Source organism: Leuresthes tenuis, unplaced genomic scaffold (genome assembly GCF_036924035.1).
Source record: "Leuresthes tenuis unplaced genomic scaffold, fLeuTen1.0.hap1 SCAF_16, whole genome shotgun sequence".
NCBI classification, from domain to species: Eukaryota; Metazoa; Chordata; class Actinopteri; order Atheriniformes; family Atherinopsidae; genus Leuresthes; species Leuresthes tenuis.
Window position 1 is genome coordinate 17916945 of NW_027325370.1, and position 19449 is coordinate 17936393.

The window sequence follows — 19449 nt, forward strand, 5'->3', positions numbered from 1 at the left end:
TTCCGGTTATGGTTTTTAAAATGACGTAGCGCAACGTAAAGAAAAGGACCGTTAAGTTTTACCATCTGCCCTTGTTGACAGGTGTATTTCTGCTACTTATACGTTTCTTTAAATTTTTTTTACTTTAAGTACTCTTTTACATGTATTAGTTACATTGTGTAACAGCAACAAATATTGTAATTCCGTAGAAGCTACATGGTAATGTCACGAAATTAATGGGGAAAAACAAAATGATTTCCCCCTCCGGTCTTGAATGGTTTCTTCCGCGTACCACCACACTCAAGTTACGCTCACGATGAACGCCAAGGACAAATGAATAACTGATTTATTTGGTAAATACCCAACAACTGGAGGGATTAGAACAAATGATCTATCAAACAATATTCACACAAACTGCTAAAGAACTTCAGTGTGCTCACATTCATAGAGATAAATAGCCGTTTGCCACAGGTAAAGGTGAGACAGAGGGGGCACAACAGGAGCTGCGGTGGGTTAAGCATCAAAGATAAAGCAGCGGCGCAGTAAAACGTGAACACAGGCACAGAAGACAGAGAATGGCCACTATTTTTCAACAAGAGTAAATCCATCTCTAATACATTATAATACTCGTTTTGACGTAATGTAGACAGTTACATTTTTTCAAAACATATTTGAATTTTTTAAAGCTGACTAGGTAATTCACACGGCCATGCGTTTCCTCCTTTTTTGGGGAAAATTACCCCTCTGATTTGTCACTTTTTTTTATTAGGTCCAATAAAAACTGGTTTGCTGGATGGGGGATATAGTCAAAGCATACACATTCACTCCACAACATGTAGTTTTACTCTTTAACAAGTGTTGAAGTGCAGAAGCTTGACAAATGAAACGGTGGAAAAGCGAGCAGGAATCATGTATAAATAGCAATGGATATTTGCATCAGTGAGCCACCAAGGAATGGAGGGGAGGGGAGGGGAGGGAAATAAAAGGCCAGGTGTCTGAATAAAAAAGGACAACATGATAAGGTTGAGGAATAAAAGAGCTAAAGCAGAAACTGAATCCATGAAGTGGTTCTGGGGAAATATAATGATGTTTATCACTTGTCTTACGATGACTTCTCTTGATTCCAACATATTTGATTTTTAAGAGTAGGATCCAACACTGTGTTCTGGTTTGTGTATTTGTCTTTGCATAAGGTACAACTACCAAACATGGTTCTTCCAGGCTGTGCCCAGAAATATACTGAATGTAAATATACTATCTAAAGGTACGCGTGTCTGTGTTGGCGTCATGGTGTGTTGAACTATGCCGTTGTTATTGTATACAGTCCATGACATGTATCTGCAGAGTGTCCATATCTGGAGCCAGGTACTGGCACTTAGGACAACATAAATCGGGCAGCTCTTCCGCTCCCACTGCTCCTTGATCGCTGATAGGTACCAAACCCTGATTGCGGAAAGATTGAGCCGGAGGCACCGTGTTGAAAGCTGCACCAGTGAACACTCCTGAGGAGAAAGAGAAATAAAGCATCTTAACACGACTTATTACCAGACAAATCTTATTAAAGCATTTTAAATATATTTCTCTTACATTGTCTTTCCCTTTTCCCCATTTTCTACTACCATTTAGTTTATGAGGTATAATTCTAAGTGAAAAGAAAAAATATATATACTGGAAAATTATAATTACATATTGGCATTAATTAAGTATTTCTTTCATTTGGCTTCATTATGTGCTTTATTATTGCAAGCGAACATCTCTGCTGTGAAGTGGATGACTATACAACACACTGCTAGTTTATTAATCACTGATTTATGATTACTGATGAGTGACATCGTTATAAAGCTACTCACAGTGATCATTTGAGACATTATTTCAATATAAGAGACAGTATCTGGGATAAATGTTGACTGCAGCCAACTAATAAATGATTTTAATTGCTGAAAAATGGCAAATGTTTGCCGGTTCCAGCTTCTGAAGTGAGATGGATTGGTGCTCGGATAAATAATACATAAACAGGCTTCACTGTGGGATGTTGTCTATTATAAAGGGCTTTTTTTGCATGAATCTATTTATCAGTAAAACAATCATCACATAACCTGATGATGAAAATAATCATTTGAACAGAGGAAAGTGAAAAAATGAGGACCAGAAATACCTTTCTACTGTGTTAACAGTAAAGCTTTTAGTTCAACTGTGTTTTAATTTGGAATAAGTTAAGATATTTATCTGCTGCATTTTTTAAATGGGCCATCTAAGAACTGAAAAGTCTGTGAGTTGATAATAGTTCAACAGGCTTTATCCTTTTTATTTAATTTGATTTTTTTTACACAAATATTCTTTATATATGAAAGGTTATGATAAAAACTACTTAACGTATGCATTGGCCAGACTTTGATTTCATTTCTATCTCAGTTAACATTTCATTAAGTTTGCATGTGTTAGTTGTGATGTACCTTGTGGAGGGGGAATGAGTGGCGGCCGTGTGGTAAAATCTTCCCGGTGTCTCAGTTTCATTTGCTCCATACGTGCGCTGAAACAGGAGTGAATGTTAAAAACGTTGTGCTTAATTCCAACTTAATAAAGAGTCAAAACATCTGTATCATTGTGTGAAGGACAAATGCAGATCCATCTACTTTGCATGTGAGAAGCTAAAGAAGCCGATTCTGCATCTGAACAACTTCGTCCGCCCGACTGAGAAATGACATGGACAGAGATTTGAGCTTGTTTTTATTTTTCCATTTCTTTTACCGTGACATGGCTTCCTGCTTGAGCCTTTCAATGTCACCCAAGGCCTGATTCAGCTGCTCCTGCAGCTCCTCCTTCTTCTGGTTCAGCTTCTCTCTTGCTTCTCGCTCGGCAAGAAAATCTGCCTTGTAGATCTCAGCCTGAGCAAACAGTAAGGCAGCCAGAGAGAATGGGAGATATCACGTTACCCAGCTGCAGTAATCTCAGATGTGCACTGTACAGCGATGGTAAAAACTCAGACAGAGACAACCCAACACTTTAATTCGCAGTGGAAATCATTACATCACCAAATTTGTCTCATTTTTGCGCTTCTAAACTCTTTGTGGCTTAGATTTCATAAAAGGGTTAGGAGCATTCTCCTGAGACAGTGCTCCATGTTGTTATGACACTTCATTTCAGATGTAGAGTTTCCTTCTATAATGCATCCCGAAGGTGTTTTACTGAATTCAGACCTGGTGAGTGAGACCACTGAAGTCTACTGAACTCACGTTACCTTCATAAAACCACTTTTATTCCGCTTCTTCTTTGCGACGTTGTGCATTGTTTCACTAAAGGATGGAGAACTATCACCATAAAGGGATGCAACAGTCAGAGCGGCTGCCACATTCACAAACATGATCGATTTTTTGGGAAAGAAAGTGCAGATAAAACATTCTCCACACCACTGTACCAGCAGCAGCCTACACTGTTGACACAATGCTTGTGTTCCCACAAAAGCATACCATTCTTTATTATGTAACTTATTCCACCTGTCATCATCATCATCATCGTGCCTAGCACTCATCAAACATGTGAGAAGTTACTGTTCCAAAGATTTCCATATATACAAATGTCCTAAGAGTCGCCCTCTGGTGGCTGATGGGTAAATTACAGATTTGAAACACTTAACAAAGGGGAGGCTACATCCATCTTTCATACGTCGTCTATGTGGCCACAGACTTGGTTCTTCCCTGCTTATGTGCTTAGTAGTTAAAATGATGGTTTTTACACTATTCTGACAAAAATGAGTGAGCTGTTACTGTAAAAATCCAAAAGTTAAAGTCACTGAGATTCCCTTTCTTCCATTTTTCTGATGTTTCATGGAAACAATAACTGGTGCTAGTTTGTCTGCTTATTATGGTGAACAAGAAGAAATGTAGTCGATCTCGTTTATTTTATTTATTGAGCTTGCTGCAAAAGTGATGTGGAGGGATTAGTGTTTCCAAAAATAATCATTTTAAAAAATGAGATCCTGTAGACTAACCAAACGTTCCTGAAGCCAACATGAATAATCCTCTGCAGCAGAGAGGCAGCTGCTGAGCTTTTAGTGTGGAGATCTTTTCAGACATGAGACGTTAAAAGGGTCATTCCCACTTTGATCACTTTTGCGTTCCAGTTCCTCATGCTTGACAGAGAGAAACACTGTGAGTGTGCAATATTACCATTAATGTGAGTCACTGTTTGTTGGACAGAACATACAGCAAAGTACAACAGTCCTCATGTGTCATCTATTTAAAAATGAATAACTTTCAGAGTCCTCTGAACAGCTGGTCATAGGTCAAATGAACTTTCCTCTGCTGTGTGCGAAACCCTGTGTCGGTGCGCGTATCGCTTTAAGAAAAAAGTCACATGACTGACAAAGCCGCTGTTTCGCCTGTGATGGAGGCGCCAAATTGTGTTTATAAGGAACCGCATCTGCCAACGGGAACGGTCCACGGGATGCGTCTGTGCCAAAATAATAACAGATCTCAAATCCAACAACAGGTCCCTTCAACAATTCCCTACAACATCGGTGCAATGTGAGCGGGTCTTTTCAAAAACTGGAGAAGTTGCATCCAAAGGATGTAACTGCTTGAATGCAAACACACTGGAAAAACTTTTTTTTTTTTTATAAATGAAAATTGATTTAAAAAAAAAGAAAAAAGAAAAAAAGAAGCCCTCCCTGCCTCAAAGACAAGTACATCATTTTCTCACATGTTATGACGCATGTTCACATTATTTATTGCTAGTATATTTCAAATATCCATCCATCCATTTTCTATACCTGCTTAATTCAACTTTCGGGTCACGGGGGGACTGGATCCTATCCCAGCGGTCATCGGGCGAGAGGCGGTGTACACGTCATATTTTAAATATATCAAAGATATTTTAAACTTAGATTAAGATATAAAACAAAATATAAAACAATAATTTTAATAATATTATTGTATACTCATTGAATCAGTATGTCAGTTGAGTCTCTCAACTAGGTTGTCTGCAATGATGTTTAAGATCCAGCAGGTGTCACTACCACACAGTGACAAAGTAACGCTAAACGAGGCCTCATCTACCTATCACTAGTTTTTAGCTCCAAAAGAGTCCAACGACCGACTCACACGTGATCAAATATTCGTTCGTCCAATTTGAAAAGCAGTGCATGTGTGAAAGAGGCTTTACAGAAAATATTCTAAGTATTGAACAGTATTTAATATATATTCTGTGCTAAACTAAATGCATTTCTTCACACTTAGTTTTCATCTTGAAGCAATGAAATGTATTGGACTACAGAGTTACTGTGTGCAGCTCTAAAACTGAAACTGGCTCTAATGGTCAGTTTAAGTCCATTAGAAATATGTTTCTTGAGATTTGATCATATATATATATATATATATATATATTTATATACATCAAGAACAGAGGTATATTCTTCTAGATGGTTATACATTACTTTGTTATCCTGAAAACATGCTGCACCATGACTCTCTGTGACCTCTCGTCAAAAACATTAAGAAGACCAAAAATGAGTGAAAGAAGTAAAGGGAAATGCTGACATTTGATGGCATAATGGGGCTGTACTGAACTAAAAAGCATCTAATTTGTGAGCCGTGTGGCTGTACCTGCGCAGTGAGGACGGGGACAGTGTCAAGTGACCCTTTCAGCTGCTCCACCTCCTCCTTCAGTTTATCAATCCGGTCCTGCTTCAGGGCCAGCGCTCGCTCCGCCTCCTCCAGCCGGCTGCAAAGATCTCCTCCCTGGAAAATGCATGAAAGTTAAGACATGCACTGGAAAACAAAGGAAGGTAAAAACACGTTGAAATGTGTTGGGCTTTTTTTTTTTGTTTACCTCACTCTTAAGTTTAGCATCGTAGTCTCGAAACAGACATGTGTAGGCGTGCTGCAGTTGTGTCAGTTTTTTCCTGAGGAAAATGAAAATAAAGAGTAAGCAGAGTTTAACCATTCCCTTTCTGGCATAGCTCATCCGAAATCTTTTTTTGTCTCCGCGTTTGCGTGCTGAACCCACTTCTCCTCAGTGACAACATGTCTCTCCGTCTTCAGGGCCTGCTCCAAGCTCTGGGTCTGCAGCAGCAGCTTGTCCATGGCCACGTGATGCTGCTTCCTCTGCTGCTCCAGCTCCCGCTCTGCCCCCTGCAGGGCCTTCACTTTACTGCACAGCCTGCACACAGACAGAAGCAAACACAGCAGCACATCCACGGGTGAGCAGAGAGGTGGAAAACTAAATATTTTCAGTCTGATGTGTTGTGACAACTCACTTCTCCTCCAGTATTTTACGCTCATGCTCGCTTTTGTCCAAGCAGCTCTGTCTCTCATTCAGTTCTCCTAATAGGGACGTCGCCTGAGCTTTCAGCGCCTCACAGTCCTTGGCCAGCTGCGAAAACCCAAAGATCTCCATCAAAAATTTGCAGCTACAGGAGTCGGAAGATTTGACAATTCTGGATTAGAAGTGCCAGCTTACCTGGGCACAGTCTTTGTCCTTCTGTTTGAGCAGAGCTTCTGTTCTGTCGCGCTGAGCTGAGCTCTTCTGGAGGTAATCGAGCTTCTCCTCCAGCTCCCGATACCTACAGATAAAAAAATAAATAAAAATCATCGGTCACTTTCCGTTGGAGAAGACATCAAGAAGTGCTCCCTCAAAGGTTTAGATTAGAGATTCACAGAGATGAACTGATACAGTATATACACAATATCTTCTATTGAATAAATCAGGCCGGAAACATTTATAATTTTGAAAAAGAAAGCAAAAAAATGGCTTTAAGGGACTTGCAGAATTTTTAGAAATAAACCCCTATGTGGTAAAGCAATAAGAACAGAAGGATAAGAGAAGTCATGCTTCACCCTTTGGAAGTCCGTCAATATCCAAACACATTTGTCCCTAACAACAAAAATTGTCAGCTTCCCAAAAACTGCTGTAAAAGTATTAGAAAGCAAGATTTTTTCCCACTTTAAACAACTAAATCTTTTCCAATATATGTATAAAATAGGAATTGTACTTTGGGGATTTTAACCTTTTGAAGGCCAGCATGTTTACATAGCTTCACTGTTTTTAACACCAAAATAAATTAAATAATTTCCACAAAACACATTTGAGTTGAGTTACTGATCGGCAGCGACATTGATTTTCATGCATTTTTACTTGCAGAAAACAACAAACGGTGTGAAATTTTGCTGCTGACACAATCTGGTGGACAAATATAAAAATTCTAAATGAAGAGCTAGTAGTTGATGTCAAGATAAACGTGGGATCAAAAACGTGATTTTCAATGGGACAGTTTTTGTTGTTAAGAACATTTTGAGCAACAATTTCAACTATATTCATTCAGCACAGCTGAAATGGCTTGAAAAAAAACACTGAATGACACAAAATGTCCCTAGATTCTCCAAAGAGTTGAAGTTAAATATTACATTGATTGATTAAGACGAACATTCCAATTCCAATTACTCAAATGGGTACTATGGGGACAGCTGATATTAGTTATGTGGTATATCTCTGTATTATTTACAGGAGATCAGCTATTTGTATCATTAACCAAAACGCTTTTAAATAACAGCACGTTATCTTTGAGGACATTAACCCTTTCATTTCAACAGATTTTTAAGCCTGTGCTGCCATTTCACATTGTTTAGCTGCAGTCAGAACATGCTCATTTAAGCTGAGCCGCAGTTATATTTCACTTAGGCCATTTAACTGGACTATTCCCAACATACATCCACAGGAGGGGGAATCAGTTCTCTGACAGAAGTATGTCTGACTTAACGACAACAGGCAGAGTTTACAGGTTCGTATTGAGACAATTCAGCTGGGCAAATTGGTACCAAGTCAAGTGTTGAATTTGACAGCTTTACAGCTCTGGACATTTTTAACTTGCTGGGCATTCTCCAACTGCATAACGCACACTGGTAGTGGTAGTTGTTTGCAGTTTTCCGCGTCCTTTTTCTTCGGCCTTCTTCTGTTAATCATGGGTCAAAGATTAAGATGGGAACTGCGCAGCGTGTACTACACGTCTGGGCCAGTTTGGGTCCGTACGGGAGTACTTCACCTCCCAACCTCTCTGCTGCTTTATCTGCCAATGCAAGTCCGACTTGGAGAAATCTGACACAGTACGATTTGAGTTGGACTAACATGTTTACGTGCATTTCAAAATTAACAGATTTTAATTCAGTCTACTCTTATTTTAGGTCATGTTCGACCAGTTAATTGGATCTTTTGGGTTATGAGATGTGGAAGATCACCAGCTTCAGCTTGGTCTGCAGAGCACTCTTTCCTCAAACACAAAGTTTGTAGTTTGATGTCTGGTTTAAGTAACATTAAAATATTAAAACATATCAAAATATCTTCACTTGTGCATTTCTTTCACTTCCAAATGTATTTCTTGTTTGTGTTTAAGTAAAAAGTTTAAAAGATTAAACGAGGTACCACTGTTAAAGCTCAATAAAGAGAAATGATGTTCAATCAAATTAATCATGACTGGGATCAATCGTGCAGCTCTAGTTGCAATGCTTGCACCGCACAAAAGAAGACAATACCAAGATGAATGGAAAATAATCTGTAACGTCCATCTTCTACAAGAAATAAACAAAAACACACAGGAGACTAAATGAATTCAGAAATGAAGAGATGATTCATTTCTAATGAAATGCTGCCACATGCATACAGTGAAAAAGAGAAAGCCACACAGAGCTGTGGGCTCACCTGCCCTGTGTGGCCTGAAGCTGCTCTGTGAGTTTAGCCAGGCTAGAGCTGGAAAAGGGAACAAAAACAGACTGAGGAGGAGGAAGAAGAGGAGGAAGAGGACATCTCTGAGGTTTTAATAAGCAGAGGAAACTCATCTGCTGATATACAACAGTATTGGTACGCTTAATTCAACAGCACACAGTCCGAAGTTTAGCAGACAGTCAGATTAGTGATGTTAGTTTTTAAAAAATGCACTGAGGTTTGTGTTAATGCGGAGACGTGGCGTACCAGTCAGAGGAGTGTTGAGCCTCGGAGCGAAGCGGAACGGTTTCCTCGGTGCCGCCACTCGACTGAAAAACAAATCATACAAGCCTTTCAGGTCACAATCTCTCAACGGATTGTTGTGTTTATCTTTCACAAAACATCTGTCATGAACACCTTTTTCTTATCAGACATTCTGTCGTGTCACAGCAGGAAATGCTCCGGTATAACAAGGAGGAAATGCTGCAGATATTCAACAAAAAGAAGTAGAATCACGTGTAAAAAGTGGCATCAGTAAGTGGGGTTTTTTTTTGTTGGTTAAAACTAAAATAGCAGCAGTTATTTTCAACTGACTGATTAGTCCAAACAAAGAAAAAAATGGGGGCCATCTCCACAGGAAGGTTAAGTTTTCTTCTTACCTGAGGGACTCGCTTAAGGGTTTTGCACCGAATTTGTCCTTAGCAGAAGAAAATTAAGTGTTTTTGCAGCAATGAAACACCACTGTTTCCACAAAGGTTTGATTTCCCTGGCGTAACAGTTATTCCTTTAACTGACTCACATAAACCGACATCAAATTAATAATCTTAAAGAAATGGAAGAAGAAAAGAGAGGCTAAGTTTTTTTTTTTTTTTGAATTACTACAAACTAACTGGACTCTGATTTAACGTTGATTCTTTCAGCAAATAAATTGATCCTCGTGTTGTCCGAGCATTTAAATCCTGATGTGTTGTAAATCAACTTTCTGCAGCTGCTGCCTGAGCTCAAATCTATACTGAACGTATTTACTGTTAAATGAACTTTAGGTTTCTGAAAACCTTCTGGATGTTTTTTTTTTTTATACCACCTCAACCAACTCCTCATTCTCTACTGCGACCGACCTTCTTCTCTGCATGGTGTCCGACGAGCTCGTGTCTGATGTTTGGTTCTGGTCACGGTTTGAAGATGAAAGTTAGACCGAAATATCAAGAGTCTCAGAAAGAAACCTCAGCAGTTGACGCGTGAGGTTTTTCTTCTTTTGGGAAATCAATTTACCCACCAGTTTGACCAACAATCGTTCCAGATTTATAAAGAAAAAAAAAAAATAAAAATCTACTTTCATTTGCTGCTTGGCAAATGTTCTAAAGAGATTGGTTTTTTTTGGATCAATTAACCCCCAAATCAAAAAAATCAAAAGCTTTGTTTAACATTGTCGTTGTCATTTTGGATTAACTTCTATGGGCCACATCTTTCAAACGTTTATCTGGGATATATCGAGGTAGATGGAGCTCTCCAATCACATATAACGGGAGGAGTGATAGCCTGCCAGGAGAAGCTGGACCTTGGAGACCATATTCTAAAAATAAAGATATAGGTATAAATATTAGGTATAAAGGGGCTTGGATCTCAGCGTTACCTGCGCCTGGACCAGTTTGGCTTGAAGCTGGTCGATGCAATGCCGCATTCGCTCCCTCTCTTTCTCTCCTTCCTCCTTCTCCCTCTCCAGCTCTTCGTTCTTCTTCCTCAGCTCTTTTATCCCTTCGCCCTGGTTTTCTTTGTTAGTCTTCAGCCACAGGAGGACATCGTTTCTTCCCTCCGCAGGCTGAGGAGAAAGGAAGACGGCAATAACACAAGTTTGTGAATGGACTGTGTGCATGAAATGATACAAAATGTGAACAAAATGACTGTTGGATATCAGAAGTAAGAGAACACGGTGTTCGCGCTTTGCTTCAAAGTAAAAAGCAAAGAAACTTCTGGCTCCCAACCAACAGAGAATTGCGAGTGAACACAAAATTTATGTGACCAAATCGAGGTGTTGAGCTTATACTTAAAACACTTCACAGTCCAGCCAGGATTTCAACCCCCAACCCGAGTCTGAGCAAAGATAAACTGTGATGAAGGCAGTCAAGGCTTCACATAGAAACGGGATCAAACAAGCTCACGTGCATCTTACCAGGCTGCGAGGTGGTGTGGTTTGTGTGTGTTGTTCTGTGTCTTCAATCTTTTTCCTCCCAAAATGGTCGAGAGTCTGAAAGACACACCGTGAATATGAACTAAGATAAGATATCTGCAGCATTAAGATGAAATGTTTAGCTCAAATTCTAGATGTTGGTTAGTTGTCCGTCTCATCTCTCTGCAGGGTTTATCTTAGTATAGAAGTTTTCTGACATATGGTGCATCATGGACAACGCATTGTGGCTCCAGGTCAGACAGCAAAGGCTTTTTCAAATTGCCTCCACTTGGCCCCATGTCGACATTGAAAACACCTGAAAAAATGACCTGATAATCACCAGTTTTATCAGACAAAGCCCAGAGATTCAAAACTCATGTTCACAAGCTGAACTTGGGTTGATCAGTCACTGTGGTTAAAGTGAGACGGGTGAGACGCTTCTTCGAGGAACTAAACCACTTTACAAACAAAACGGCACAATTTCACTCAAACTAAACCATTTCCAGATGTGGAATATGCAGCATCACCGGCTCTATCAGTCACTTAAAGTCGAGACATTTGGTCACTTTCCCCCCCAATGTTCCTCACAGCTTCGCCGGTCTGCAGTTAGCACAACAATATTTTCCTTTTTTATCCGAAAGGATAAGAAAATGTTGCTACTAACGGCAGGGAAAATGGTGGAGTTTGAGCAATGCTCTTAATTATTAATGATGTAATCTGTAAACCACATCATATAAACTGCATTAATGGTGTCAGAGCACTCAAGCCGAGTTGTGCGGGCCTACTTCTTGCCTTGCTCAAAGCCTACAGGTCCAGAGGAAAGTCAAAATATTTCTTCACAATTACAACAGACAAATGAGGATTTTCAGCGAGCTGACCTGTGGTCCGTCCAACGGCCCGTTCCTGGCAGGGCGTCCCTGTAAGTCTTCGGTCTGGCTCGAGCTGCAGCAGTGACTGGAGGAGGAGGAGCCCGGTCCGTTCACCATTCCCTGTAAGGAGTGGTTCTCCTGGGCCAACCTCTCCACCAAGGTCCTGGCCTCCTGGAAACGACAGCTGAGAAATTCTCGTTCCTCTCTTGTTCTTCGCTGCCATCCCTCCATCTCTTCACAACGCTGACGCAGGGCTTGGTTGCTTCGCCGCAGAGCCTCTGAAGAACAGACAGATGTTCTCTTACAAAGAAAATGTTAAAATTCATTTCAAGCTCTTCAGAAAGGAGCTCTCGTTCGGTTTCTGTTAATATTCTCACACCTTTGCTGCCACAGACTTTGTTCTGGAACATCCAAACTAATGTTTTCTTTACCTTAGACTAAATAAATTCCCCAACCTCACAACTCTTTCCTTGACCTACTGAGCACTACTTTACCATTCAACAAATACCGCTAAATGTAAAATTGACGATCAGCAGCAGTGAAATCTTTCACAGCTTCTTACAGCCTAATATAAGCCTCTGCCTGCGAGTTGTGGAGGGTTAATGATTTACAGTCTACAGTAAATTTACAGTTGTAATGATCTGCTGAATCACCCTGAAGATGAAAACAAACCATCGCATCCAGATCCAGGAACTGAAAACGGGACTGTCACATTTTTGCAATTCACCTTATTCACAAAAAGACATTTAGGTTCAACATATAAGTGTGTTCACAATCAAGACTCCGAACCTAGAACCTAAACGAAAGCCAAAAGCTTCAAATGAAAGCAGTTCTTTTTGCAGCAAAGACTTTGAAATTCACAGTTTTGAGAAAGACAGATGAGCTTTTTGGGGGGATTATTACCAACTAGAGTGGGACTTACAAGCAACTGGGGATGTGAAGTGTAAGATCACAAAGACAGAAAAGCATAAATAAAATGCTGGGAAAACTCAATTAATAAGCTATGGGCAGCACTTCAAGCCCCATCCAGAGAGTTCCAGGAAAGATATCCAGAGGTAAAATATCACCTGGAACACTGTTTATCTCCTGAGTCTTGCAGGGGAAATGAAAGATGTTGAGGAAAGGCTCCACACAAAAGACCCAAAGTTGCTGTGAAAGAGTGTAGGTTTTTAAATTTAGCTCAAATAAACACAGAAAATGCTTACTTTAAAGAGAGACTAAGCCGAATATTCCCAAAGAAAGAAATCTATAATCACAAGGCCTTTTTAAAGATTTTCAATTGACTTGGTGTACTGTTTTTATCTCTTATACTTTACAGCACATCACATTGCTGTCTCTTAAGTTTTAACCCACTGTTTTTCAATCTTATTTTTGATATTCTATATGTTTTAATCATCAGCTATTTTCTATTTCCCATCCCTGCATGGTTTGATTTCCCGGCCTGCTTGTTTAATGCGTTTGTAACTTGGGTCTTGCTAGTGTTATACAAATAAACTTTACTATATTACTATCTTTAACTTTTAACGTCAAGAAGTAGCGCAGTAGTAGAGTTAAGAAAGGCAAAATCAGAGTTTACAGTTTTGGATTCCAACACAAGTCATACGCTTGGCAAGGTCTGCGATTTCTGCTCATAACCAAACACAGGCAGCACATTTCCTGTTTACATTTGGACCAGTGCCTCAGTTACAGGATAACTGCCAATGTAAAGTTTTTCCCTGTGCATCAAAAAATAATGAGAAAGGGTAACTCGTGGGTTGAAAATTGACATGAGAGGCTCCTGGAGAGTTGGAAATGAGAATGTACGGGCGAACCAGGCTGTAACTCAAGTGGATACAGATTTATTTATTGGATAATCTTAATACCTCTAAGCTGCTGGTTGTCACACAGCAGTCTGGTCACCACTTCATTGCCAGCAAGCTCTGGTGGGACCCTGAGGGCCCCTCCGCTGTCCTCTCCTGACATGTCCCACTGCATCGGGCCATCAGGCTGAGGCTGCACCATCCCTACAAAAGCAGAAATAATAGCATCATTATTCCATATTCAAATATGGTAACAATGTCTTCCTTTATCACAGCTTTTGAGACAAACAACGCCCCATTTCAAAAGCACGAGGGGGAAACTTTCACTTTCAGTTTAACTGCTCGACTAAATCCAATCCATGTGAGAGGAGACAATGTGGACTCAGTCCCACGGTTCTTTGGGATAATGTCAGCGCTAACCTGAATGCAGGTGAACGGGAGGAAAACATTACGTCATCCACACCACCAGTGGGTTAAATGGAGCTCAAACGAGATATGTGATTTAATAAAAACCACCAAATGTCAACTTTAGCAGCTAATATGTTCAAAAGCACGTAATCGCCTTACTTTTATTAAATCTAACGTTAAACTGATGTGTTCCTCTCTGCTTTCAGGCGGTGTAAACATGTCTTTAAAAGACAGTTGGATACAACATAGCTCATTTACATAAATAAAAAAAATCTTACCTTTTCTTCTGTTTTGGTTCTGTTATCCGGAATAGTAAACAACCAGGCTGTCACTTACAAACTAGTGGTTCACGTTGTTTAACCAGCGTCAAAAAGCGGGCTAAAACAAGGCAGTTGAAACTGAGCTAACTAGCTAGCTAGGTTAATGTAGCAAATCGTTGGCTTGGCACATTGAGCTGCTTGTTGAATGACATAAACAGCGATCTACATTAAGGAACTATATAACTCCCAAAAGACATTTCAGTCTAATTTTGTAGCCTTATCCCGAATGTGCTTAAGATTAGCTGAGGTTATCTGTCAGAACCGAGGCGAGTGTTGTTAGCTCAGGAAATGCAGAGGGATGTTTAATCCTGGGTTGCGCCTGTCAGGTAGCACAACTTGCAGGACCTCACTCCTTTGCCGAACCAGTCTAGAGTCGTTTATTACGTGTAGCAGCAACAAATATCAAATTATTAATTATACGTTTAAGAAATGGAGCTGTGAAAATGCGTTTAAACCCAATAAAAAGTGATAGATTCGAAAGTAATCTGATTAAAACTATCATGATTTAAAGAAAACAAAGACCCGTTTGATCGTTTTCCCAGAGTTTAATTATTCAGACATCATTTGCAACTCAAATTTATAAGGAATGGAAGTTGTCAGTCGGGCTTAACTTGCATTACTGAAAGTGTTTTATGGGCCAGTCGTGGCCCAAATCTCTCTGGGTTTTGAAGTCAAGCTCATTTTCAAAATCCTTAAAATCTAACAAAAAAATCTTCTTTAAACAAAAGAACATATTTTGATAGGCTTTACAATTATATTCCAAAACTTTTACAAAAGGTTTTCATAATTAAACCTAGTTTTAACGTTTTGTCAGATACAATGGCCCATAACAAAAATAAAAAATAAAAAATCTGTTTAAGTTGCATCACTGATCTTCTTCAATAAAAACGGAATTATCTAGTAATCTTGAGATAACAAGGCTTGTCTGGTCATGATAACAGGTTAATGTTTTACTTCAGCATGATGAAGCTTGTTTTTTTGTTATGACATGAAGGTTACTTTGTAATTATTCACCTCAGAAAAAAAAGAAAAAGAAAGCATCTTTCTTTTTCAAACATATGACATCGGGAGTGCCATGGTAGCGTGCAACGTTGCACTTTTAGCAAAAGTAGTTATCAATTTAAAGTAAAAATATCATTGGGGATCATTTGAGCAGTTCTTGGATGAGGCAGAGACAAGGAAGTTGCTCATTCTTTCTTCTTTGTCTGTATGACAGCATCATCTACTCTAATGACTGAACAGCATCCAACAAGACCACACATTTATGAGTAAACTTAAGGATCAGGGATACCTGAAAGCTGAAATTTGTTGTGTTCAAATTAATCAGACACTAATTATTCTCAATAAGTGAAGATATAATTTGTTTTCTTAGAGCCATATTATTTTATCTAACCTTTACTTAACCAGAAAGTAGTTACTCTTTAGATTTTAAGTCTATTTTACCTTTATTAGTTTCAAACCTCAGGTTACAATCACAAAAATGACTAAATATAAATGTTTATGCACTTATTTTGCAAATATTAGCTAGTCTGGTAAGTGAGAAAATCTTGCTGGTTTTCCTACTTGTAACTGGAACATATCAACTGGGACGTCATGACTGGTGATTTTCAGTTCAGACTTCCAAGTCCAAATTGAAGGCACCATAAATACTACATCTCCTGGTGATGCAACACACCCCTTATCCCATTTTCCATCTTAAAAATCTTTGGTTCCTCGTCTTATGTCTTAGTTCTTCTTGTTTAACGAAGTGAGAAGGGACAGAGCGGCATCATCTTCCAATTGTCTTGCTTAGCTTCAGCTGCATATTATTTACGTCAGGTGTTCATTAAAAGTGTCTGAGTCAACATCTGCTAAGGTTAAACTGATGTATTGTCTCTTATTACTCCTCTCACAAGTTCCTTATATCCTCCAGTTGCGAACATTGAGATATTCAACATTTTGGCATTAGAAGAACTAATGGTCTCCATGGCCAGTATTTGTTTCCGTACGTTTGGTCTTTTTTTATTTCATCACATGTTTGCAATATATGTTTGCAAATCCTTATCCTCAGAGTCGTACGATGCGACGGAAGCTTAAAATGGCGAACTTGTGAGCGCAGCCTCGGCCTGTGAGGCTAAACTCAGGGCTAAAGGTTAATAACCAATCAGGAAATCCCCCTTCCTTCTTCCGCAGTGGAATATGACGTCATCGCGCTTTGGCGTCAGCTCCCTGTGCTGATGTGCACTAAATTGAAGGAGGTGACAAGATGCTCTGTGTCCCCGCAGCTGGAGTTATTCTCTTCGTTGCTTGGATTTATCCAAGTTACGCGCTGTATTTCCACATAGGAGAGACGGAGAAGAAATGCTTCATTGAAGAAATCCCAGACGAGACGATGGTTATCGGTGAGCTGGCGGCCAGTTAGCTTGACGCGGCTAACTAGCAACGCAGGCTAACAGCTGTTTTGTAGCAGAGCTGCATAATTGGTTAAGAACCGTGAATACATAAAGATAAGACGTAAATATTGTATCCAGACTAATTTCGAACGTTTTTAGATTCACAAAAAGACGAGATTCTCTGTTGACTTTAAAAGCAGCTGGTTAGCCTCTTAGTGTAGATTATCAGTTAGCGACAGTATGCACCTGTTTGTCTGCATTTTTGCATTGGAGTGGAATATTGCTTGTGCTCCAATCACAGATCAAAACACAAAACACCACAAATGTTTAATGCAAAAATATTCAGCAAAACTAACGCAAAATGTATATCTTGTAATAATATGTAAAATACTAACTCACATGGTAATCTAATAAAAAGAGCACATTTTATGTCCCTTTCCCCCCCCCACAAGTTGGCACAATTTCTTGAGGTCTTAATGAAATGTCAGTGACATGCATTAGTCAAAATTCGAAATGGGTGCAGTACAAGGACTCTATTAAAGCCATTTGTTACACTTCTGTTCATAGCGGCCGGTTTTAAGGAGTGAAGTGACGCACTCAGTCCACTCCACGCCTATTTTCTCAGGGCTTGACTCTGTCCTTCAACTGTGATCTACCACGCAAGCTGTAAAATAACACTTCATAACCCATGAAGCACGTTTTTATGCTATGACAGAGCATACAGTACCTAACCTGAGAGCTCACACCAAAGTGGTAGGAAAAAACCTGACTTGATAAAACTGTTTTACTCTCACATTCTTGCAATTTTTTTTGTCCGCAGTTTGGCAAGACAGTTGGCACTGATCCCGCTTTAAGGCACAATCTTGTCACAATATATTTTTTCTTTTTAGAGTTTTATGTTTATTTTTCTTTAATTTCATTATTTTAACTTTTTAATCATATAAAGAGCCTTCGAGGGGCGAGTGTTGAAGATTTGTAGCTGTTCTAAACACTGATTCTTGCACAGGAGAGCGGTTTTCAGTCCATCTACATATTTTGTATTAGTTCTATTTAAAGTAGGACTAATTGCTTAGCAACAGTCTTCTGTTATGAATTAATTAAAATAAATTGTGATCTTATAATCAGACAGTCTAAAGATTAATCATCTTAAAAATGGGTTGTTGTTTAATACTAAATAATTGTATTGACATATTTGAAGAAAAAAATCAGATTGATGCTCTTAAGACTGCATTCTTTTAAAATAAAAATGTGGCAAAATTATGTTTTACTTTCTCGAGAAATGATGACATGTACCAAATCTATATTTAACAGACCGTTAGATAAAAGGAGCAGTTAATTGTTCTGTGCAAAAAGTGTACAGTCTGTCACAGTATGGCTGAAATAAAAAAAAAAGAGAGGAAAAGAAATTAAACAAAATGATTGTACAGTTCAGATCAAAACTACATGTTTTATTGATCTCTCCTCCTTATGACTCCATGGATGCAGTTAGAAGTTAAAGTTGTTGTCCTTCAAATAATTACTGGATGGCCTGATGATATATGCACGTTTTTCCTGTCTGGCAGGAAAGTACAGAACTCAGCTCTGGGACAAACAAACCAGTTCCTTCCTCCCATCCACACCCGGACTTGGGATGCACGTCGAGATCAAAGATCCGGACACAAAGGTAAACGCGCTTGGTCAGGGGAGAATTCCAAAATACATCTGCATACTTGAGATAACAATTATAATCTGAAAGTTTGACTCTGTCACCTGTTCTAGATCATCCTTTCTCGTCAGTATGGCTCCGATGGACGGTTCACGTTCACCTCTCACACTCCTGGAGAGCATCAGATCTGTTTGCACTCCAATTCCACAAAGATGGCTCTGTTTGCAGGAGGAAAGCTGGTATGAGCACAACAACTGCTTCGACTTCCCTTTTAATCTTTCACACAGATGTTCTCTGATCATTAGCTTAAGTTGGCATTAAAAAAAAAACGAGTTAAGTTATCTTTGTGACACTAAAACATCTGACTTGTAAAACCCTTTCTTTGAACATGTACAACACTCTCTCAAGACGAGAGCTGCAAAAAACAGCTGGTCTTGAAATTCTTTTGTTCATTTTAATGGAATGTTTTATTTTTTAAACATCCTATATATTATTTAGTCTTTGAGTGCATACACGAACTCCATAAACTGTAAACGAGTCGATGCTTTCTTAAATTAGGCAACCACAATGAGACTTTAAAAGATGAGGAACAGGTTTATTTTTCAGCTGCTTGAAATTATTTTAAATTCCAATTTCAGTTAATTGAACTCCCTGAAAACGTAGTATAAGGTTTCCATCTTACAGTTTTATACATCTGATACATAGTTGGGTATGTTTTCAAAGTATCCCTCCCTACTGAGTGTCCCTGGTTTTCGGGATCATTTTGTGTGTTGGACCTACTTTAGGAAATGGTTTCCTGAGAGGATTTGCGGTGACTCCGCTCCCCTGCTCCCGAACAATGAAAAATAATGAGAAATTTAATCATCGTTTTTCATGAAAAGCACAAATGAAGCCCTCTGACAGATATGAAAAAGTAGAGATTTATTTAAATTGAGTCATTTTTTAATTTTTTTTTTATGAGAGCTTAACTGTCCGGCTCAAATGTTCTTAGTCATGCTTCATTTACTGATCTGGTTATACAAGAAACAAGCTATGCCCGTGTTTTTCTCGTGGCCGAGTGGTTTTTAAAGGTTGCTTTGGTTATTACTGAACTGTGCTGACTTTGCTGTTATCGTGGATCAGGACAAGATAACCTGCAGATGTCAAATTGCTGTTCTTTTTTTTTTTTTCTTGATTACGGTCTCGACTTAACCAATCGG

The 19449-nt window shown here is 39.1% G+C and overlaps 2 protein-coding genes across 5 annotated transcripts in view; one reads left to right on the plus strand and one right to left on the minus strand.

Moving 5' to 3' along the window:
• Positions 1 to 310: 310 nt before the first annotated feature.
• Positions 311 to 14539, minus strand: ikbkg (inhibitor of nuclear factor kappa B kinase regulatory subunit gamma). 3 transcript variants are annotated; one of them, XM_072366750.1, is made up of 15 exons: positions 14192 to 14539; positions 13569 to 13709; positions 11716 to 11984; positions 10841 to 10915; positions 10304 to 10489; positions 8938 to 8999; positions 8668 to 8715; positions 6436 to 6538; positions 6233 to 6348; positions 5983 to 6135; positions 5806 to 5878; positions 5580 to 5714; positions 2728 to 2864; positions 2433 to 2509; positions 311 to 1481 (listed from the first exon to the last, which is right to left on the minus strand). In XM_072366750.1, the coding sequence occupies exons 2-15, from the start codon at positions 13705 to 13707 to the stop codon at positions 1291 to 1293; spliced, it is 1764 nt and encodes a 587-aa protein (XP_072222851.1). In that variant the 5' UTR covers positions 13708 to 13709; positions 14192 to 14539; the 3' UTR covers positions 311 to 1290. The 3 variants fall into 3 exon arrangements, with proteins under 3 accessions (XP_072222851.1, XP_072222853.1, XP_072222852.1); XM_072366752.1 differs by lacking the exon at positions 10841 to 10915; XM_072366751.1 differs by lacking the exon at positions 8668 to 8715.
• A 1882-nt stretch (positions 14540 to 16421) lies between these two features.
• tmed4 (transmembrane p24 trafficking protein 4) overlaps positions 16422 to 19449 on the plus strand; it is a 260820-nt gene continuing 257792 nt past the window's right edge. For both annotated transcript variants that reach the window (XR_011907920.1, XM_072367966.1), the window contains exons 1-3: positions 16422 to 16614; positions 18168 to 18268; positions 18364 to 18489. Coding sequence is in view for 1 of the 2 variants with exons in the window: in XM_072367966.1 (XP_072224067.1) it covers positions 16479 to 16614; positions 18168 to 18268; positions 18364 to 18489 (363 nt within the window). In the remaining variant the exon portion in view is untranslated. The remainder of the gene's footprint in view (positions 16615 to 18167; positions 18269 to 18363; positions 18490 to 19449) is intronic.